Raw genomic sequence first — 25023 nt, forward strand, 5'->3', positions numbered from 1 at the left:
AAGTCTGAAGGCTGCCAGAAACTTCGGCACTTGGTTTACATCTCATTTTGATATGTTTTCTTCCTTAAAAAGAAAATATTGTTCAAAATCACTCTTTGCAAGTTGACAATGTAATCCCTGGTGATGTATTCGCACTTAACTTTCGACCGATCGTTAAGTCGACTTCAGACTCAGTCAATATCGGACCACTTTTTTACTCTTGAAAATACCCAATATCAATCGCTTTGGTTTCATTTAAATGAAAGTTCAGCAGAAAAAAACGGATTTCAAACCTTCAATTGTTCGAACAAGAACAAAAAGTAAGAAATAGGTAGACTTGACTAGAATTATCCAAATTAACGGCTACTTGCACCAGAAATCAAACCAACTGAAGGGAACAACTTTGACACTGATATTAATTTTCTGCCAATAAAATATGATTTGTGTACGACGTTGAATCGGAATGACTTTTTCAATCAATACTGCTGGTATACTGGGCGCGCAAACGGTTTATGTGTAAATCGTGAGAAAATGTAATCGTGACTTTATCCATTTTGTTTCCATTTATTGTTTCGGCGCTTTTTTTTCGCTCCCTCTCTCTCGTGTTATTGTTGTTGTTCTTTGTTTTGGAACTTTGAATCAAATCTTCGATGATTACGCAAATTGATTGCTGTTATTTGGCACCCAGCGAATAGGCAATCAGTTTCAATTCAATTCATGTTTACACTCAGAGAACAGATTTGTTCTGTTTTTCCCTTCGTTGTTCCGTGCATTTCTCGACGTTTTGCCTGATGATAACTGGGGATTAGTAGTCGTGCGAAATGGGTCATACGACTGAAATTTCGGTATGCAAATCTGCATCATATATTTTGTTGTTGTTGTTGTATAGAAAAACCCCTCGAGAAATTCGTTGGGTCGGCTGGTTATTTGAATGAATGCGGGGCTGGTGCCAGTTGCTTTCATTTCAACATGCTACAATCAATCATATGTGACAAATGAACACAAATCACTGTTTTGCCGCTCGTCGTGCGTTTTTTTTCTTCTTTCGCTTTGTTCTTTTTTTAATTTCTAGTGTTTGCGAAACAACTAGAAGGTCTTTCACATGCGCATTATTCAAATGGCCGGGCTTTATGTTTCGAATCAAAATCCGAAATCGCTGTAATGCCGAGTTGGCGTGTATTTTATCAATAAAGGAATAAAAGCGTTTCTTTCTAAATGACCCATATTGATGGCCGACAACCGTAACGCATGCGATAGCCATAGAGAGAGAGAGAAAGGGGGAACACCACGTATAAATAATTAGTTTCCACACGATTTGTTGCTGCTATCTTTGCAAACGGAATGAATGTGTGTGCATTTTCGTCCGGTTCTATATATATTACACAATGGTGCCCCACGCCAGTCAGCCGTGTGCATCACATTCTTTTTTTCCTGAAAATATGAAGAAAAAAAAACGATTTCTCATCAGCCCGGCAACCAATATTCATTCCGTTTCAAAGTCCAACGCTAACGATGCCAAGCAAGCAGTGGCTGTATCAGCGACAAAAATTCTACTTCCAAATCGTTTTCACATTGACATTTTTTTTTCGTTCTCTCTTCTTCGCTTGCCATTCAGCCGCATTCTTTTTTCACATATGGAAGAGAGGCATATTGTGCATCGCATTCCAATCGATCCGAAATGAGTTTAGTGCCTAGTTTTTTTTTCCGTGCGACATAAAAGAATAGAATTGGGAAGAGCAGAAAAATCAGCAGCTTGGCCAATCTATAAATAAACAAAAACACAATCTCTCTCTGCGTGTGTATTTCAAGTCTATAAACGATACGACAATCGGGAAAAAATCTCTCTCGATCTTTTCCGATTGCGTAAAAACAAAGCGTATTTATATTTGTCTTTTTTTCAAGAGTCATTCGTATCACACGTGTCATCGTTTATTTCACTGAGCGTGAGCCGCCTCGAAGAAAAAAGGCTGTATCGGATGAGTCGCAGAATGTAAACGACAGAAGGAAAAAAAAACATACACACACATATTCGAAATCTCATAAAAAAGCAATCAAACAAATGTTGAACGAACCGCTTCTTTTTTTCCAAGTGTTTGACATCGAACAAGCGATGAGAATCGCTATTTGATTTTATATAATTTATTGCAATAATTATAGCCAGTCGCAAATTATGAAAAAGTATATGCATTCTGCCGCACAAGCAGCAGAGGAAATTGCCTACAGCATTGGCCAGCGAGTGAGCGAGCGCACGATAGAGAGCGAGCGAGAAAGACATGAAATGAAAATTCATGTGTAAACAGAGAGCGTGAAATGAATGAACGGCTCGCGCGAAATGCGAATTGGATTCAGCACATTTACTACGAGCTCGATGTTACGCAAAAATGAAGAAGCGAACAAAAACAACAACAACAACAAAACATACTCACACGGCGGAGTGACGACGGAGAAATAACGTAACTTTCGTTTCCATTGCAGTTTGTATTTTAGAGCTTCTTGTAGTGAGTGGTTGTTGTTGTTGTTGTTGTTGTTGCTTTTGTTGGAGTAAAAATGTGATGTTGCGACAGCGGTCAATGCCATACACGCTATTCACCTAACACTTGTTCGTCGTGCGTTGCTTGTGCAGTCGATGACTAACGCTGGTGTGTTTGTCGACAATTCGTCTTGTTCACTTCTGGTTGTCGCTTTTTTTCCTTCCATCTGTCGTCTCGCTGCTCGTTCCCTTTTGCTCACAACAAGCCTGGGCCCGTTGAATAAATTGGATACTTGGTGTTCTTTTTGATTGCCTCTTGAAATGGCGTTTTTGGCATGAGATCATTTAAACGAGCATGATGTCCACGTTTAAACGAGCATGAGGCCGCTCGCCTCAAACAAATAACTCAATGGAGTTAATGACTTGCTCTCGTTCACTTGCTTCTTCCACACAATTTCGCTAAACAGCGCGTTCACTGCGTGCTACTTGCCATTCGGCATGTCATCTCAACGTCGCGACAGGATGTGCTCATACCATGGTTAAGGATTTTCAGATTCATTGTATTTTCGTCCGTGTGTCCGCTAACGCGCGCGTATCTTGCCTGCTTTATTTATTTGTATTCCATCTTACAACAAATGAGATGATGCGGGCCAAGCATACGAAACGAGAAATTGAGCCAAAGTAAATATCTCTCCCATGGCATACACACTCGAATAAAAATAGATTGACAGCAGCGCACTTCACTGATGAAGTAGCTTTAATTCAACCATTTTGATGAACGATAATGAATTGCACGATAAGGATTTACTCTAACTGTGGCGTTCATTCGCCAATGTTAACGACCCACATTCATATTCCAGTGTATTTGCTGGCAGCAACTTGGTTTTCGCTTCAGTTTGCCAAAGAAAGCAAGAGGGAGACAAAGAGAGTGAGAGACAAAGACTCATTGCATGACACTCAGAGAAAGATGATGTGAAATTACCAAAATATGAATCAATCATATGCAGGAAAAATGGAGATGTTTGCCCGTCATTTTTGAAATATTTGATTATTGAAATAGACTCGCGAGCGCTTCTTTGCCAGAGATTGAGCGATCGCCGCAAGATAATGAATGAAACAAAAAGTAAATGACGCAGACAATTCCTCGAAAGCCGTGGAAAAATCCATTAATCCAGTCAATTTGAAGGCTACGTTTTTAAGCACATTTTTGGCAAATGTTGAGAAATGTACGCAGTTCGTGTATCACACAATCTCTCTTATTTATTCATCGTCTAATGAGATTAGATTTTTTGGACGAATCGCGTTTGACTGAAATCGATAACGTTGATGTTGCTGCAATTAAGCTAAGTCTCAAAATGTGGGTGTTCGTTGCCAACCGACGCAGTTATTGATTGCCACTGCAATAAATAAAAGCGCAAAGCTGAAACGGTTTGACTAGATATCCAGCATGAGCTAAATCACAGTAATACGCGTGGCGAGTTTGTTGCGAGTAACACAATTACAATATATATTGCATTTTAGCGTGCGTGTCAAACGGATTGGGATTGTCGGTGCCTTTGGTCGCCACCGTTGTGATTTATTTGTCTAATTCAAATTAATGTCAGTTTGGAAATGGGAAAATATTTTCATTAAACGTGAAACGAACCCTTTGAAATCGAATTTACCTCTGGAAAATGAAATACGACGTCAAAATCGCTTGAAACTCCGCACATATGTTTTCCGGACGTAAAAAGTGTAAAACGCTATTTGGAAACAGTTCTAGCTTCTAGTTAACAAATCAATACGCAGAATTGGGACATAGTATTACGCGCGCGAGAGAGAAAAAATACATACGGAAATGGCAAACGAATGAACGAGTCTGGGGAGAAAAAAGTCGTCAAACATATGGAAAAAGTCGCTTTGATGTTGAATGGAGTGCAAAGTTGCCATTTTTCCTCGGCATCAAACATATATTTTAATTAAAAGCAAAATCAATGGATGTGCGCTATTAGGATGTCACCAGCATCCCCCCCAAAAAAAATACGACAGTTGATTGTGGGTGTGCGAAGCACGGGATTTTTTTGTTTGTTCGCTGTGCTATGCTATGTGCGGAGAAAATGATATGTGTAGTTTACGCTGGATGCTTGTGTTGTCATACATTTTTAATTTCCTACGATGGGTGTCGAAAAGCGACAAAAAACCATCGAACACAACATAATGGAAACTAAATGAAAAATAGAACAAATAGCGCGCACCGCTCGCACTCGCACATTATGACTGATGTGTAAGCATTTACAAAAATGTTCTTCACTCTCCCGTTTCGCTCTGCCATTTTTTCATACCGCAGGTTTTGGCGAAGCGTTTTTTTTCTCGCTCTCTTTCTCTCGTCTCTCTGTCCTCTCTTGCCGCACACATGTCCTGAATGCGCTTTTTTTTGACTTGTTCTGTGCCACTGAATTGCATTATGAAGTTTTCGATCATGTTCTGCTTTGGTTGCTTACACAAAAGACCAGATCCACGGTGGTGGCAGCGGCGAAGTGAAATTCAGGAAAATAAGAAGAAAACTAAAATAATAACAATAATTTAACTGCGCTCGTAAATACACTACATCATTCGATTTAATAGTCGAGCTGGTTGTTTTCTCACTTCTTTTTTTTGCTTGACTACATTTCAGCACCGTTTTTTTCACTCTCGCTGTTGATATATATGCGCGTTACATCGTACACATTTTTCTAAAATTGCTGTCGTTTCATTCTCTCATTGCACTGACAGCAAGCTTGTGAGAGTGTCGATTTTTTCTACATTGGTTCGATCGATCGATCCTTGCTCATGTTCCTTCGCTCTGATTAATTGATGTTTATGCTTTCGACATTCGCGATTGGTTTTTTTCTTCTCTCGCTTCAACATCACTCCCGTCGTCTCCATTTTCATTGTAAAATTAAAACGAAATTACTTTTTACTGCCAATCACAAGACGCTTCCTGCAGCAGCTATCGGATATTAATGAGGATGAGTGGTTGTAGTTTATCAATAAACGACATGAGCATCATGACAAAAACAAATGTTTTATCCATCTCGTTTGTGCTGAACGGATATAGTAGCCCATTATCGTCATATCTTTCGACGGCCAATTGATTTCCGTTCGACAGTGACTGCATGGAACAAGTATACATCTAGTTTGTAATTCTACCGAATTGCAATAAATTTCGCGTAGAAATGAATTTTCATGCGAAATTTCCAGCGAAAATTATTCATTTTTTATTGGCATCTCTCCCACGTCGCTGTGAAATCAATAGCAGTAGAAACATATAATCCGTACAAAGCCGTAATTAATGTGCACTCACACATAACGAAGTGCAATTCGTTGCGAGTGAGTGCGTAAAATGTGATGTGAGTGTGTGTGTGTGCTACAGCATCTTGAAGAATTCGGAATTCGTCGACAGTTGAGAAAGGTTGAGGTCGTTCTCGATTGTTGATCATTAAACAAAATGATGCGATGCGTAACAGACATTTTATGCCATGTTCAACAATATTATTACAATATCCATTGCTCCAGTTGCAGAAGAAGCAGTGAAACAAATCGACAAAAACGCCAGAGCAAGTGTTATCACCGCAACATCTATGTAAAATGCATGTTCAATTACAGAACTCTTGGATGCGACATGGGCTGAAAAAAGTAACACACAGCCGACCGAACTGGATTTGTTTTTCTCGCCGGCAATTCTTGTGTCAACGTCAGTTGTTTGGGTTGTTTTTTTTTTCACTCGTGTTTTGGTAAACATAGCTGTTGGATATCTTGTTGAAGAAAAAAAAACGGGACTATTAACATAAATTTATTCGTTTTTTCTTCTCGTTCGAATGATATGTCAGAAACAGAGTTTTCTGTCACTCCTGGCCCGCCGGATTGTCAGTCATATTCACATTTTCATTGTTATTGTTACGTTATAATTTTGTTTTTCATCCTCTGCCACCAAAGATGCTTCTTAATGCTGTCGGTATGCTTTTTATTCATAAAAACTTGGCATCACTTGAATGATTTTTCTCAAGGGAGATACTAAAAATAAACGAAGATGCATGAGCCAAATGTAATGATAGCGAAAATTTATTACGAGAATGAATCAGAGTAGAGATTAGATGTAATAAAACCGTCATACATATCGCATTGTAGTACGGACGCGTACAATATGCGATGTGTTTTGAATCACATCACTGATTCCAAAAGCGATTCCATTTCCCGTGAAAAATCATAAAGCGCAACGCATTGTTAAACAAAGTTATCTTTAACCTTCGTCTCTCGAAATTGGATGCACTTGACGATGATAACAATCGAATTTGTCTTGAATTGGCCATTGGGAATGAAACGATTCATCATTTTCATGTCGAAAGATTTGGTGCGGTGGTAGGCAGACGAGCACAAACACCCAATTTATGACTAAACATTTGTTGTTGTTGTTTGACCAAAATCATAAATATTTACTTGGATTTCATTGTGCCAGAAGAAAAAAAGAAGAACAAACAATAATTGCAACGCTTCACGATGAAATTGTTTTTATGGCACCGTCAAATTGCCAATTTTAAATACACAGACTCTCAATGGCCTTTTTAAAATGCCATTACCAGAAGTTTCCATGTTTTTTTCTCTCGTCACCATAAAAATAAAAAAAACACACACACACACACACCAGAACGACTTCTGTGTACATATTCCCAAGAACATAATGCAATTCGATGTACATTTACATCTTCATTTTGATTATTCCAATAAGTTTTTATTGCTCATTCGAATGTAATTTAAAATCAGGCTAGCAGCGAAGAAAAAAAAACTCTTTTAAAACTGAAATTATTATGAATATATAGTTTTGTGTGTTTGCATGCACAAGTGCATGTTAAAATGGTTGGTGTAACGAAGAAAAAAAGTTATAGCCAATGAATTCGAAGTATAGTAGGTCGATCAGTTGAGCGTTTTCTACGTGTTCGTGATTTGGGAGGCAAAAAGCATACTATATAATCAACATGATTCCCTGGAAGTCGTCAATTCTGGGCATATAAACCCAGAAAATTGCGGCGGCGATGGTGGCGGCGACGACTGTCGTAATCGGTAAAAGTAGGTGCAACACGCATGATAGGCTCGATTGGACAGCTGCAATTGTACATAATTAATAATGAAATGTTTCATAATTTACCATTGCGTGCAAATAAATACGAATTCATTTTAAATCGTGCAGATTCTTTTTCCCCGTTTTTCATTGTTGCATTTCTCTGTGCCGTCTCGCCTGCATTTCCTGCACAAATTTCCCGTCCAAATGGTGATGACACTTTGGAATCGTTGACACCGTTTATCCTGCGAGAGAAATATACGCAGCAAGAAAGCGTATGACTTCATCAATTCATTATATTGTTTGTTGCATCCAATGACGCCTTGCGGCACTTTCTGTACACAGAAAATCAGACACGGTTGTGTGATTCTTTTTTTTTTTTTAAAGCCAATTAAAAATGAACGAGAAAACAGCGATCCAAAGCATTTCCACTTGTGAACAATATTTGTTCTCGGTATTTTTTTTTGCGTGTGTATAAATACGAGTATCATTGTCAGCGCTTTGGGTGTGAATGTGACAGCTCGACAAGAGCAACAGAAAATTGCTCGGGAATGTCATAACAGAGAGAGACACACACACACACAATCAAATGAAAATGAAATATGTGCCAAAATGCCATTATCCGCTGAATTATTGCGCGACGACACACCGGTGCGTGGTGCGGTCGATGATTTAAAATTTATGGCATTTTAATTAAATTATTTCCGAAGTAAATTGTAATATGTGGACAAGGGCTGTGCAGCTTTTCCGCGCTATCATAAATCGCAATCTCGAATATATACACAAAAAACCGTATTAAATAAATATAGAGAGCCGTAGCGGATGCGCCGTGTGCATAACCAGAATCACAAAATGTGTGAGTGCGTATGTGAGTTTGCATTTTTTTTCTTCTTCCTTCATTCCCAACTGTTATTCGGTTGATATGTTTTTCGTCTTGTTTGTACTATTTCATTCGCGTATTTGCTTAATCGCCTCACATTTTGTTGTTTCGATGCGCTCGTTCATCATCATTTGGTGTGTGAGGTATACGTTGGATTTTCTGCTTTTTTTCTGCATTGCTCTGTACATACATTTGCTTCGCATCGCATCGTAGCAATCAATTCTTTTGTAATTCTCTCTCTCTCTCTCTCGTGTCTGTGCATTTTTTTAACGCCAAGAGGAAAAACATCTCTTTTTGCTGCAAATTACCTCCATATATGCAATTTACTTGCAATTTTCACATAATATTCGAGTTTTATTGATGCTCACCACCACGAATAAGTACACATACATTTTTCAAATGAGAATATGTATTGTTAATATAAATGTTATCATCTGGCTTCTCTTTTTTGTTTCGCTCATTTTTGTTATGATGATGGGAGCCACATTGTCGGCGGAAAGTTCATTTTTCATTTAATTACGTGTAAAATCGGAAAAATGTATATTGATTCCATTGCCGTAAATAACATCAATTTTTGTTTGTTTTTTTTTCGTTTTCGAATTGCATTCGGTTTTTGTAATTTTAAATTACACACTCTTCGTAATACATTCATTAGTGGGTGTTTTATTTTGTGTGCAACGTGCGAAATAAACCAAAAACGAAACAATTGTTAGAATACATTTCGAATTTTTTTCGGAGCTCACTTCCGCAAAAAAATTCATTTTTATCAATTTGGTGTATTTAGTGTGCTTTTTTAGGCGGTAAATTTTCAGAATTTTGTTTGCGTATCAAAATTCACTATAATTCCGTCATAATCTCCCGTTGTCGGTTTTTTTTTACATTTCCAGCCAAATTGATGATAGGATCAATAAATTCGGCATGCTTCGGGCTTAATCCTTTATGTACTAGTTTTTTTTCACATCAAATGCATTTTGGATTCAGCTATTGATGGAGTTTGGATTTTTATTCATGCAAATATAGTATGTAAATGGAAGCATGTTAATGAAGTGCAGATTATGGGCCAATAAAAAGTTGCTGTGATGCATTTAAATGCATGCATTGCATAATCAGTAAACACAAATTTCAAATGCACCAGGATTTTGAGCCACCAAATTTATAGCCATTTTTTCTCCATAAATCTACTTTCTAAAAGTAATTCATTTAGCCGTTTATGTCAAAAATGTTACAAATCGGCTTGAATGCGCTAAATTATGTAAAGCCCATCACTTTAATTAGACACGTACGCATACAACAGTTGAATGCATAAATGAATGAAAGTTAATGTTTCATTTATGCTCGCCCTTTGCACCTTTCACATGGAAATTAGTGCTTTTCGCTTTTATTTATTTTCCGTACGCGCGCGCGTGTGTGAGCGAAAGAGAATGACAGACGCTGGCATTTTCAATCGCATGCATGGAATTTTTGAATACCAAAGCGTTTGTTAATGAAAGAAAGTGCATCTTAACAGAGTTTATTCCACGTGAGCGAGAGAAAGATAGAGTGAGATAGAGAAATCTGAATGCAAAAGACATTGTCGTATCAGTGCCAAAGTCAAGATGATTTTATGCCGTGAATATTTTGTGTTCGCATGCAACATCCCCAGGCGCCATGGTAATTTACAAGCAATATCACGGAAAAGATAATACAAAATGCATGCATTCACCACCATAGCTGTTTTTGCAGCCGACAACGTCTCCAACGCCGCCGCCACCGCCAACATCGCTGAGCTGACTTTTGTGCACACATTTCATTTAATTTGATTACACTCATGCTATTTGCACCACTCTTTCGCTCTCTTTGCAAGTGCGCCACATACACACGATGAAGCTAATGTGTTTTCGAGTTCTCTCTCTCTCTCTCTCTGTGTGTGTGTGTGTCTCGCTCTTTGCAGACTAAAAAACAAAATGATCAAACAAACGATTCTTATTTGTTTGAAACTTTGTTAGCATTAACTGAAAACTTATTAAGTAAAGTTGATTTGCTTAAACAGACTTGATTACATGGTGCCATTGCTCGTACAACTTGGATTTTTGTCTTGGCGTTTCTTTCGCGTAGCTTGTTGTTCATCACGTGCTCGCAACTATTCCGTTGTATGTGTTTTATTGTATTCGGTTCGACTTGCAAGTGACTAGTTGCCGTATCAAGTGCACTTCGTTTGCACCGAATTTTACAATTAAAACTTTCGGGCGAACAGCATACGAAGATGTACATGTAATAATGAACAGATTTTTTAATGAGTCTCCAATTTATACAATCGTAATGTGATCACGTTCGATGTGCTGTGTGCTACGTTGGCGCTCTGTTCTTAAGTCGTTTAAATTACAAAAGTTTATAGTCAGTTCGTTTGACGTTTTCATGGGTGTTTTTACGCGAGTTTTGCAACAATTTTAGCTAGTTGCTGTCAATCAAGAGCCAAGCAGCGACAGAGACACATCCAGAGAGTGAGCTGGAGACACAGAGAGTGAGAGACAAGCATGTGTAATGGTATGCGGTAAATGCGATAATCATTACCACATTTTCTGAATAATTTTAATCTTAGTGCATGATCTGCAAAAAACTCCTGCCAAATTTACCATACGATAAATGTAATGCGGACCTGCAGTCCGACGAGCGATATGAAACGAGGGAGGAAGAGAGACAAAACTCGTTATACATCGTTATAACGTACAAATTCGTTCTACATGTGCACACATCATGAGCCAAGAAAACTCAACACTTTCGACGCGCTACGGCATCAATGTGATTTTATCGAATTTTAATGCACCATGCAAAATGGTCAGCGTTAACTGCTGGCAAAGAGAGCAAGAGCACGAGCGAACAAGAGCAAAACATGCATTATCCATTTCATAAGCAATTTGAATTCTTCCGAATCATTCGAAAAGTTCATTGAAATAGCCTTAAACTTCGGGCTGTTAATCGAATGTGTGTGTGTGTATGTAGGTTTTTCTGTAGTTGGGCTTTCCTTTTTGCCAGTTCATATTATTTTTATTACACTCCTCAATTTAATGCGTATGATATACCGATAGTAATAACGATAATGACACCGATAATGATTATGACTGGGAGATCTTTTAGCATTTAATCGGTTCAATGTGTAGGTGTGTGTGTACATTTGTCGGTTGGCTTAGTTTTCTGGCTCTACGTACGTTCTGAGTTTACATTTCATTTCGAAACGGTTGCAATTCCGGAGATGCGGCTATGAACGGAAAAAACTTTGTTATTTTATCATAAAACGTTTACGGCCAAAATATCGGCCATATTAATTCAAGTGGATGTGAAATGATGCGATGCGATGAGCATCAACAAAATTATTAAAGCATTTTTACTATCGAAAAGTTGCATGCAAACTTTTGAGTCATAACATTTATTACATACAGTAAATAAAGCTGCAGTTTTAAGAGCCCCGCTATTTTAAGATTAAAAAAGTTTTTCGCATCCGTTGAATTGCACCGAAAAGTTTTTCAGCTCAAATCATGACAAGTACATTGCAATTTATTATATTCAAGTGACCCGATCGATGAACTCTTACAAGATTTGTATATATGCCTTTATGTTGAAAGTGAATACTTTATTAATGGGAAAACATGATTAATAGCTTGATTCGATGCTATATTCGAAAATATGATTGGTGAATTTTGCTATTGACAATCTATAGACAAACTCATAGGTTGCTTCTTATGCAAATTTCCTTTAATGCGTGCTTTTCTTTCTATAATATTAAATTAGCCGTGCATTATGATTGATGTTCGGTGATTTGGTAAATCTGTCCTATTCTCGCACACATTGTCGAAAGATTAATATGAGAAGCATGTGATCGTGAATAAAAAATAAATTGTCAATTCATTCAAATCTTTCCATTGTCAATGAAAGCGATAGCTAATGAAGAACAAAATACAGCTCAAAAAACTAAGCAGAGTTTGGGTTCTATACGATAGGTTTTTTTAAAAATTAGAAGCAAAAAAAATTCATGAAATTATCATAATCCGACGAAGATGAAATGGAAACCGGTCAAAATATCTTTATGCGCCATATATTACGATAGCTAACTGGAAGGTCACGATATGCTAAAAATACGGCATAAAACGAGCGCGGATCGTTGAATGAACGCAAGAGACAGACAGAGAGCCACTGGAACCGATCGATAAAGACGTTGCTATCGGGTGCAATCTAGATTTCTTCGATGCGATGACTTGTCGGCCATAAAAACACATCCATTTATTTATTTATTAGTATTTGTTAATAACTTATAATGAAACGTGCAAAAATTATTAGCTTTTAAATTGATGTTTGCCGGGAGTGCGCACGGAGATTATTGCGGACGACTTCTTTTTTTTATGACGTTTAATTATCTGGTGTGTTGCATGCATTTCCATTAGCACGCACGACATACAATTAACACACTTAAATAGAGTTCATATACGCTATGACCATGTATGCTCAGACAGACAGACACAGAGAGAGAGAGAGAGTGAGAGAGCGAGAGAGATTAACCAAAAATAAATCGCTATAAAACATAAATTGTTCGTGTAATTTTCTATGTCTATTCGCATTCATGATGATTATGAATCGTTTCAGGGCTCGAATGGGTGTTTTTTTTATGGTGGCATGCAATCGTTTTGTGGTTTGCATTTGTAGCATTTTCAATTTCGTTCATCCAATTCAAATTACAGCATGAAAACTGATTATTTATTCTATTAGCAATCATCAACGGTTGACGTTCCGAACTTAGTTGCGGTATCATCAACAAATTCGTTCCCATCTCTCTGTCGTCCCTTTATGAACTGGTAACTTTCCATCGTAAAATTTATTATTAGCAAATAAATATCGACTGTACCATATTTGATGTCAATTCGAACGCTATGATGTCAAGCAAACACATAGCCACACAAAGCGATGCATTGCCGAATGCCGATGCAATTTTCTCAAAATGATGCGGCATGAAATAGTTTCGAGGAATGAAATTTTGGTACGTGAGCATTTGATTTGTGTATGGTTGTTTGAAGAGCATCAATTTTGATCCATAATCCTAAGCACTTGATTTTGGGGTTTTGAAGCGCTTTAATCGCCTCCCCAAAATTCAGAACACGTGCCATTTCGATGCGCCAACTCAATATTTCGGTATTTTCATATTATTACAAACATCGGTCGCATTGATGATGACCATTCGTGAATATACGTGCACTGATGCATAATCATCGTTCGTTGGCTTAAACACGGGTTAATTGGATATTTCGTTAACGCAGTGGCTTGACTATTTTCAAATTCGGCACACCACGCACTCACACACACACACAAACACATACTTGAACGTACACATTGGGTTGATTCGGTGCTTTTAATTATGTGCGGGGTCTAATAATGTTGCCGCATCAACAATTTGACCGAAGCACGTTCTATTCGCAATTATAGTTCAGTGTGTGTGTGTATGTAGCAGACACACATACACGGAAACGTTGATATTGCAGTAAATCTACCGCGAACACGCGATCAAAATGTGTGTATTTATCTGCTCACACATGCATGCCAATCAACCGATATCAAACGAACGATTTTGCATACAAGTCTTTGGTGGAAATTTTATTCACAATTTCATTTATTACATTCATACTCGTCGCTTTTTTGAGCCAATTAAAGGCTCTCTGTCATACCAGGTATTTCATATTGCATAATGCACACAGTGGAATTTGCATTAATTGAATTGCGCAACAATTTTCGAACCGCTGTGCGTATATACATATTATACATAGTGTCTGTATCAAACAAAAGCAAATTCAAGGGACGAGACCGACCCTTTAATTTATCACTTCATTTGGTTTTCGAGCAATTTATATTTTTGCAACAATTGGAGCATCGTGAAATGTCTATTGAATCGGAAAACAATAGAAATTCTTTGTCATTGAAGTTTTTCGGTGTGCAGTGGGTGGCATTCCATTTCCAATTCACTTGAAGCCAGACAAATCGATCGAGAAGTAAATTATCAGTTTGACGTAATTTCAAGCATGCTATAGGTGCACCTATCGATGAACACACAATGATTCGGTTCATTGTCTTTAACATCTCCAGACACGCTGACAACATCTCCGAACATGAATCGAAACGAACAGATAACATGGCCCATTCATTTCCAATTTAAATTAGTGCCATTGCATTCAATTCGAATGAAAAGAACGATTTTTCTGCTTTGCTTTGAATTACCTTTGTCTCGGTCTTTGGATTTGGAGAAGAGGCGAAAACGGTAAAAGCGAAAGAATCGAATCGATTAATTATTAACAACGTTTAATTGGGTTGTTTACGATAAAATCGAGAATTAATCTCTCAATGAAAAACGTGCAAAAACTATCTAAACGGCCAATAGGCAAGGCGAATATACTGATATGCGTATCGCTAACGCTGTGTCTGCAACCATAACAATTCCAGTCGCGCGCAAATTGAAAGAAGAAGAAGAAGAAGAAGAAGAAGAAGAAGAAGAAGAAGAAGAAGAAGAAGTAAACCGCCATTAAATCGACTTTAATAAGATTCTAGTACAATTAGCCGAGAGCACAGCAGAAATAGAACTTATAACAGTTTCTGTGAAAACAACAAATTGTCGACACAGCAACTACAAGCCGACCGAGATGATAAATCAGAAAATTCATCATTTAAATGGTAGTTTAGCGAACAGAACAGCATAGTGGCATCGACAACGGCTACGGCGACGATGACGACGACGGTGGCCATAACCTCAGCCCCAGCTATTTTTCGCTTCGGTCCATTTGCTTTATCTACTCCATCTATTTAAAACAATATACGTGCAAAGTGGCATAAATTACGGCTGATGTGTCATTACGCGTGATATATTTGATGGTTTGCAATACATCAATTAAATTTGCATGTACTTTTGACTAGAGCGAAACGTAGTCGGACGTTATGGCTATGCAACAGCAATAGCAACAGCAACAGCAACGACAACGGCAACAGTAGCGACGGCTGAAATGCCCATATTCGCAAAATTGAGAGCTGAAAAAGCGAGAGCCAAAGTAAATAAATGCCACTATAAAACCAGTTGCACATTCACTTGTTCTACATTTGTGGTGGCCGAACGCGTGCGCTGTTCTTTGCCTTGGATCTGATAGACTGGTAATTCGAATAAAATAACAATTAATTCAATATGTATGCCGAAATCGATACGCTCATATTATACCTCCAAACCGTACTATGCTACGGAATTGAAGCACGCTTGGCAAGCGTCTATTTGAGAGCATACATGAGAGATTCAGATTCGATGGAGTTTTTTTTCTCGTCGTTCGCTGTTGATTTTTATTGATCTTAAAATGGTGCTACTCAAAACTGGAAAGACCGAAGCAAAAAGTTGCACTGCAAAATCTAATTTGATTCTTCGATCACAAGTTTTCGCAACCGGCAACAGCAACAGCAGAGAGAAAAGAGAGAGTGGAAAAAAGTTGGAAGTTCTCGTGAATGTGAGCAATTTTGCCATTTTCCCAGAGGAGATTTGGTGATAAGTACCGCAACGGTTTTCCGTATCGAATTCGCATCTCCGTTTATTGCTCTATTTTACTTATTGCTCCAACTGAACGACGAAGTTTTTATTTCAATATTCGGCTTCCTTGTTTCGTCTTTCTTTTCATCCACTTGCTCTCCTCTCTCTTTCGCTCATCGACGGATCTCCGGCGTTTACTTACTCTAAAAATTGACGAACGTTCTGTGCAGCTGTGACCAACAAGTGTTGAAAATTATTCGGATCCATTTCAATGTCAGAAAATAAGCCAATAACACAACAACCAGAAAAGTAGGAAAAAACTCCCAATGTTTACTCCACATGTTGATTTTTCGATTAAATTGGACAAAAGATGTAAATCGCTCGTTTGATTGGATTGGATTCCCATTGCGAATTTCAAGCAAATCCTTTACAAATTGGCTTGAGACCCATTGACGCAGCAAAAAAGTGCCCAATGTAATTGCAAATCGATTAATGAAAAGATACTTAAGTTTCATTATGTTTACACGCAGCGTGCCCGAGCTCGAAACTTGGTTTGGCTGTTCCAATAAAATGAAGGGGGAAAAAAACTTTATATATTCAAGCGATTATAAGATCATTTAAATTACATGAATTAAATTAATATGCGATACACACACACACACACACATGGATCTGATGATGTGGCATTTTCTTTCTTTCGTTCGAAAAGCGCCGATTTTCGTCTCGAAGTTAATTGAAAACGGCATTACAATTTACTTATCGCATTGGCTAAATGACGAAAAGCTGAATAAATGACTGTTCATTTGGTTGTGTGTGTGTGTGCGTCTTACGACACATATCGCAGCACACACACGGTCGTGAATGCAAACTCCCATCGACCACAATAACACGCCATGCACACGCACTGAATTACTGTAGAACACAATTTACATAACTCGAACACGGCGACGACGACGACGACGACGACGACGACGACGACGACGCACTTGAATAGAACGATCAAGATTTTCTCTTTTCTTTAATGCATTTGCATTGAAAACAGCGCCGAGCTCTCGGTAATTATAGCGTGTTTTTTTTCTTCATTTCGTTATTACACTCTGTTGAGAATTTAGTAATGAAAAAAAAAAAATAACGCGCACACACACTCAATTCAATATTGTTTGGATATGTGCGTGTTGTTGTTTTTTCCTTCGCTGCCTGGGCCGCGCTGTCTCTAATTTTATACGCATACACATGATCTCTAAATGGGAGTGCGTACATAATTACACTTTTAACAAACAGAAATCGTAGCTAACGAGATTGGCTACAACAAGCAGAAATGCTGTGCTATGTCGACGTGACATTGTCTTGAACAATTTTCATTCGATGTGTATAATTTTCAGCGTGCAGTTTTTTTCCTTCTTCTCGCTCTATCTCATTTCAACATTTAAAAGTGCTTGAACAAATGAACATTTTTGAGGTGAAGTGAGGGATTTGACACGCCGGCAGCAAGGTCGATTTTGATAATCTCAATTTTAATGCACATTCAATGCGATAATAATACCAAACATTCACATTACGTACGTACACAGCGTACACACCCATAATCTGGTATCGATCTCAACTAGTGGTCTCTGAACCAAACCACAACTCACCGCACCTCAATAACCATATGCAGTATCATCATCATCATCATCCAAGAGAACAACCATGAAAAAAGAGCCAAACCATTGCAATCAAATTTTCATGTAATGACCCATATGGTAATATCGCACCCATTTCAATATTCAACATTATTTTCGCCATTTTTTTTACCTTTTTCTCTGAACGAGTCTTGACCACAGCCACCAATTCTTCGACGTTTCAGTTTCAAATTTGGCGATGACTTGGCTTGACTTGACTTGTTGCATTGGCAACGTGAATACGATAAGAAAAATGTGTGTATGTGTCGGTGCTACATTTTGCCTTTGGTCTCAACATTGGCCAATGCATTGGTATCCCATAAAATTCAGCACGAAATTACCATTCCGTTTGATCGCATGCGAATTGCAAACATGATGTCCAGTCTCGGTTATGCCGTGCTGCCTTTTTATTATGTATGTGTGTGAGTATATAAAAATGCTAACGAAATTATATCTCATAATTGACTCCGAAACGATTTCATTTTATGAAGCGTCGTTTGCAGTCAATATAAAGAGAGAATATCCAGTTTGTGTGATGCGCTTGCAAACGATTCGATTTTTTTCTCCTTCTTACTTGATATTATTTTAAAGTGATGATCACAAGGATGACGAGGAAATCATTCAGCAGAATCGCATTGGAGCCAAAAGAGAAAAAAATGAACCGGGACAGAGAGAAGAGGGAGAGAGGGATAGGTGAGAGAAAGATAAAACTGATCACGTCAATAACACGGATGCTCTCTCAGTTGTCGCTGTCGCAAAAGCAAAGGCTCAGACAATTAGTTATGCAATAAATATTTATTTCGCACAAATATTCCGTTTTGCGCAAAATCATTTTTGCCGAGAAATAAATTGAGACATAATGCGCAAATTTTCATTTTAAAGCGCACAGTTATCATTTCATTGACAGAAATTGAAAAGTTCAGAAAATGTGAAGCCATTATCATTGCGCGTTTTGTACATAAAGTTCATTCCACGGCGAAATGAAATGAAGTTGAATAATTTTAATTACCTAAATGTGTAGATGGTGGAAGAGCTGGCGAGCGAGTGACAAGGTGACAAGGATTCTTGAATTTTTCTCAGTTTATCTGATTCGGTCTTCTTCCAAAAGTCACGACGCACGCAAACTACATGGTTTCGTTATCAGAACGAACTTTTTGCCGCTCGCATTGCTGTTCCCGTCCAACTTCAAATGAAACAAACATCACTTTTACATTTCTTCATGTTTCTTTTTCTCATAATGTGTTTCATGAGCGTGCACAACCCATTGAATGCATACCATTTAATAGAGGGCACAACATTTTGATATCCTTTCCTTAAATGTTTATGCGTTATCAGCACGAAAAAAAGCACCCAAAACGTGTGCGCACGCTAAGCTAATCAAAATGCAAATGAAACCGTAAGCGAATGCAAATGAAACGAAAATCCACTGCATATCGTCCAGTGAGTTTCTTATTTTTCGGGGTCTGTTTTGAAATGCAAAGAAAACACTCGTAAGCATTTATAAACAGATCTGATCCGATCAGATTACGATATAAATTCACTGAATTTAACGAACAATGGAGCATGAGAGATTCGTAATAAAATATAAAAATAAAGGAGAAAGAAGTAGCAACAGCAGCAGCAGGAAAAAACAAGACCGCAGAGCGTCGCTCTGCTCCGCTCTGCGTTCTTGAGTTTATAGATACTTTTTCTATTTTGTTGTTCCACAACAAACTATTTTATTGGCGCACTACATGAAATTTATTTTATTAAAGTAGTCTTTGAATTATATTTGTGATTTGAATGTCAATTCCAATTGTAATTTTAGTTTGGTTAAAATTATTTGTAAATCCACGAAATGAACTTTTTCTTCATTATTCTTCATTAATGTAACTCCTTTAAATCAAATAAATAATATGCGCATAGAATTTATCTCAACCATTACTTATACTAAAGGGTAAAAGAGTACTATACAAAAAAAGGAAAAAGTAATGTAAATTTTAAATAACATTTGATAATAAAAATTTGATTAGCGTTTCGAGATACTATGCACTTATTTGTCGTTACTGCCACTAGTTTGAATTGAATAAAAAATATGAGCATAAAATTGAAAGCCACTCTAATTCTGTTCATGGCTCGAAAAAGTATTAGAAAAAAAAAAGTAGATTAGTAGCTCTACATTTCATGTAGTGCTAAAAATGGATGAGCCTGATATAGCAGGTATCACATTTTGCTTTCGTAATAAAACCGCACACACACTGTATAAAACGCATCCACGACCGGTTTCAAATGATATTTGCATTTTGACCAGAACTACGTAGCAACAACAACAACAAGACACATACACACCGCCGAGAATTCTTATGGAAATGAAACCACCTTGCTTGAGTCAGCAGACCTACCCAGTCAGCAGACTTGAACAAACAATGCTACGAAAGAGTTTTTGAATGGATAAGAAGCATTCAAATATGTTTTCGAGAGCTTGTAAAACATAATAAGTATAGGTCTCTCTCGAATTATGCGAAACCACCCAAAATGCGATGCGACTAACGTGTATCATAAATTCGCTCAAAACATGAAAAAATGAAGAAGAAAAAATAACGTTTGCACTGAAAATTACATGTTTTTATGGAATTTTCAACGTGCTGACCAACGCATCAATTTTATTGTCTGCTACTCTATTAGCCGAAAAAATGAGCCAAGAGAAGCAAATGAAATTCTAGCCCGGAATTTATGTACATATCCACAGAGAATGTGTGCTGTTGTTGCCTTTACAAATATAACTCGTCACAACTCATCCATTCTGGATATGGGGATATTTGTTTGGAATGGTTCGTTAGACAACAACAACAACAACAACAAACATAACGATGAAAGAACACACAACTTTTATGGAAAGAAATTGAATTACTTTGTTTGTAATGCGAATGCTTGCAACAGATATTTATTTCCTTTGATGAATACTATAAAATGTGAACGCACCAGAAATGAAATGAGGATTGTGGCGAACACAAGAGAAAAAAACCCGTCCACATCGAGAGAAACATTCTTGGGATAATCACATAAAAAATAGAGAGAAACTTGGATTTCGTTCGTGAAGCAAATACGTTACTTTGTTCATGATGAAATGTTCGGTGTTACAAATGGAAATAAACGAATCAGCGAATTAGCTCCATGAAGATAATACGAAACTACGATTTTTTTTATCGTCATTTCGGGAATTTATCAATTTTTATTGCCAATTCGGGTACAATATTTTATAAACGGAGAAATTCATAGTTTTTTACTACTTACGGAGTGTGCGCGTGATAGTGGCGAAGAAGAGAGTCTTGATTGCACATTTCAGTCGTAATGAAATGGAAATATTTCACTGAAATGGAAATATTTCACTGAAGCTGAAGTAATTGTCTCTTTCTAACATTCATTCATCGGGTTCTTTTTTCTTTTGTGTTCATCGACTTTAATCAGTAATGTCGTCGACGAAATTGAATCGAAAGAATTCCATTTCAATTAAATAATAATTGAAATGTTCAAAGGCGACACGCTTTTAAAAAAAAACCATCTTAAGTATCCATTGGCAACGCAATTTGGATTTGGATTTATGAAAAAAAAGAGTGTTGTCCTTGAAACAACCGTAATAAATTCAAATTTTATTTATGGCGCCGTTTTTACTTATTTACTTTATGCTATCACGAAGGTGTGAGCTGAAGCTGCGAAAAGAGCAAAGACAAAACAAAATGCACTTGAATTCGGCTATTTTGAAGCAAACAGAGATAACTGGCTTGCTATAAAATGTAAGCATTAATGTGTGAGTGAGTGAGAGAGGGAGAAGGAGTGAAGCGGTCATAAAAAAATCGCTCATGCATATTTGTAAAACGCCAACTGAAGAGCGAAAAAAAGACTAACAGCAACGAATGCGCACTGTACGAAAGTTTCATCTCGAAAAATATCGAGAGAGTAACAATGGAATATTATCACCGTTGTATTATCATAATAAAAACGAGAATTATGTACTAAACAGCGCATTTTATTTTTGTTACTTTCTTGTTCATATCGTTTTTCTTTTCAGCGTTCCGTGTTGTTCTAGCACGGCAGACGAAAGAAATGTTGTTAAAAATTACACACATTTTGGCAAATGATATTCGCTTGTATTCCTTTTTTTTTAGCAAAAGCAAGTGAGCATTTTATTTTAAGATCGGTTGAACCGAGCAACGGACTCAAACGTATACACACACAGTATGGTAGAAGTAATATTTCGGGTACAATGGCATCGTATACATGAAGACGATTGCCTTCATAAATACTTCAATATGAAAATTGTTTCTTTATGTTCATATTCTTGTTATTTTTTTCTCCTTTTCATCTTTCGTTGGACTAGCATTCGCTCACGTGTACACACACACACACACAACACGCTGTGTGTTCCGTTGAATAATAAAAATCGTATTTAAATCAAGGGCATGTAAAAAATTCATAATCCGCAAAAGGAAAAACGAAAATTCAAATAATCTGACGAGATATTCTTCGCACAAACCGAAGAGAAACGAACAGAAGGAAACACACACAGAGAGCGCTAGACGTATCAACGAACGATTTTCCTACGTGCAATGTTTGATGGCATCGACCAATCACCATCATCATCCACACTCAACCAGCTCATGGACCCCAATTTTCGATTCATTTGGACATAAGCACTTGTTCACTCTCCTCATTCGTTTCGCTTTTTATTTTGGTTATTATGCGTCTGGAAAGTTTTAAGTGAATAGCCCCCGTTGAATTATTAACTATAAATGTTTTTTTCTGGATTGTGATTCGAATCTTTATTTATTCATGGCTTTAAGCTAAGAACGAGACACAAATTTTTGGTTTTTCTGCAGAAACTGACTTTAAATATCATTGTGACAAAAATATATGTATTTAATTTTATTAGAGAGTGGTACAAAAAGTAAACAGTGAAAGAAGATCGTCTATATATTTCATTGAAAGTTTTGATATGAACTCATTTGTCTGCTTGTGAAGCAAAAAGAAGAACAATCTTGACAGACGAAGAAACAAACGGAAAAGATTTTAACACAGAAAGAGACGAGATTTTTGTGAATTTTTGAGAAGTTGATTAAGTGAAAGTAATCAAAATGCAGCATCATCCTGGTTCTTGGTATATGCCATGGGGTGTGCCGTTACAGAAAATGGCATTGGCTGTTCCGTTCCATCCAACAGTTGCCGCAGTCGGTTATCACCAGACTCAAACGCCCGGCGTTCAAGTTGCCGCCGGCCCAACCACACAGCATCAACATCAACATCAACATCAGCACCAACACCAACAACAGCAACACACACAGTCACATCATCATCAGACCTATCAAACTCATCAGATGCATCCAGCTACAGCGGCACTTCACCAACAGCTACAGGTACGATGACATTCACTTTTGACTTTTCATGGCAAAACTTTCTGCTCTTTCGACGTATTTCGAAGTTCAGATTGAAATTTGAGCAATTTTCTATAAAACAAAAACGGAATACATGTCCTTTCAAACAAAAAAGAGTTGTCGCTTTTGTTCTTCTAACAACAAATTTCTCCCTTTTTTTTCTTTACATTTAGCATCATCACCCGGCAGCAGCTGCAATGTTCACACCGTTATCGTTACGAACGTTCATCAGCCCGACACCGAATCACATGAACTTAGGTCAACAGGCTTTAACAAATGTTGGATCATTGGTGGCGGCACAACATCAACAGCCCCATCAACCGATGCCACAAACGCAACAAAGTCCAGCACAAACGCGTCATCATCAAGCGGCCAACGGTTTGCCAACGACCACAAACAATAATCATACATTGCAATCGCATGCAAATCAATCGCAACTGAATGCAATCAATTTGAATGTCGGCTGCGTACCGTTGCGACAATCATCAGTTAACCCGAACGGTGGCGCCATGATGATTCCAGTTCAAAAGGTACATAAATTTTACTTAAATTCTCCATTCTCCCACCCTCCAACTCAGACCAACCAGTTTTGCCTGCCGGACAAAACACTTTCACGATTGAAATCTGCGAACGGGCGAGGCGGAGATCTACTGATGAATGGAAACAGTTTTGCAATTTCACCCTGTAAATCAATTCGATGGCAATACATTTTAATAGCTGTACGCTACAATGCGTGTGCACATTGATTTAATTTCGATGATAAATGACGGCCGTGTCCATTGGCAAATACAAATCAAATTGAATTGCTGACAAAAGCGTCAGCATATTGTTAGCTAGAGAAATTCCAATTCATATTCATGGCAAAGCACAACAACGAATTATTATCATTCGTTTCGAATCCAGTATCGACGGGTTGTGCTGTGTTCTTTTCTTGAGAAAAGTGGAGAAATTACTTTTGCCCGAGAACTGTCGTCTCTAAATCATTTGTTTGTTTGGCTGGATGGCTGGCGAAATGCAAATTGGTCGAAGCAGATGTCGTTCTCGAGACAAAATCAAATCAATGGACCAACGGAATGGGAATATTGTAATCGATCGATCTAAAAATCGTAAATCAATTCTAACAAATGACTCTGTTGCCATGCTAGTTCAAAGTTCAGTGCTGTCCTTTCTCTTGTTCTCACTCTCCGATGACACACCAGCCAGAAAATGCTACTTTTTTCCGTTTTGTAACAATTTGTTCGTTTGGTTTTCTTGTGTGAACACATACAAAAACCCATGTAATATTGAATGTTTTCATTTCTTCAATTTTCATCTGCTTTCTTTTTGTGTGTTTGCCTTGGCAAGAGGGGGAAAAATGGCCAAAGTCTTTATCCAAAATTAGGAGTCATTCGACGTTTTCCGCATCGTTTTTCTTGTTTTCCTTCATTTCATTTTCCATTTGTTGAGAGTTGCAACAAAAACATGGCTCCGTACAAATAGCACTTAACTCCCGTTCTATTGTGCCCTGTCACTTACATGACTCGTATTTTCAAAGGAAAATTTTTAAGAGTAAAGTTCACTTCAGTGCTAGGCCAAACCAAATAAAATCGAATAAAAAGCGTTTCATGGACAGGAAAACACATCCATATATCCGAAGACGAGAGATGAAACCCGAACGGTATATTGAGTGGTTTTAACCAAGAGCGAATGAACAAAGGCGAAAGAAAGTAACGACGACACAAACAACAACAACAACGAAAAATTGCTAACGATTTTTGCTTTTCGTTTGAGTTTCCCATATAAATAATTCAATATTCAACATTGTTGTGCTAGTGCCATTGTGTATTCGGTACGTTTAGAGCAGAATCGGGAATAGATTGCAAAAACAAGCTGTGACAAAGGTCATTTGGATAGGTATATAGACTGGTATAGTATCGCTTACACATAGGAAGTCGGTGGAACAACAGAAGCACACCAAGCACAAAAACACGCAAAAATAAACAAAACAACTGCCGAGGCCGGCACTGGGCTGGGCTAGCGAAACCAAAAATAGAAT

General features: G+C 37.6%; 1 protein-coding gene across 5 annotated transcripts in view; it reads left to right on the forward strand.

Annotated features, from left to right (window-relative positions):
* Positions 1-25023, forward strand: part of LOC129565153 (pseudouridylate synthase RPUSD2-like) — a 233904-nt gene that overhangs the window by 70056 nt on the left and 138825 nt on the right. For 2 of the 5 annotated variants that reach the window (XR_008687582.1, XM_055439711.1), the window contains exons 2-3: positions 21938-22970; positions 23162-23518. The exons of the other annotated variants lie outside the window; for them this stretch is intronic. Coding sequence is in view for 1 of the 2 variants with exons in the window: in XM_055439711.1 (XP_055295686.1) it covers positions 22692-22970; positions 23162-23518 (636 nt within the window). In the remaining variant the exon portion in view is untranslated. The remainder of the gene's footprint in view (positions 1-21937; positions 22971-23161; positions 23519-25023) is intronic. 5 annotated transcript variants of the gene reach the window in all.

Source organism: Sitodiplosis mosellana, unplaced genomic scaffold (assembly GCF_009176505.1).
Source record: "Sitodiplosis mosellana isolate CC-2019 unplaced genomic scaffold, AAFC_SMos_1.0 Smas_scaffold_2, whole genome shotgun sequence".
Lineage (NCBI taxonomy): Eukaryota > Metazoa > Arthropoda > Insecta > Diptera > Cecidomyiidae > Sitodiplosis > Sitodiplosis mosellana.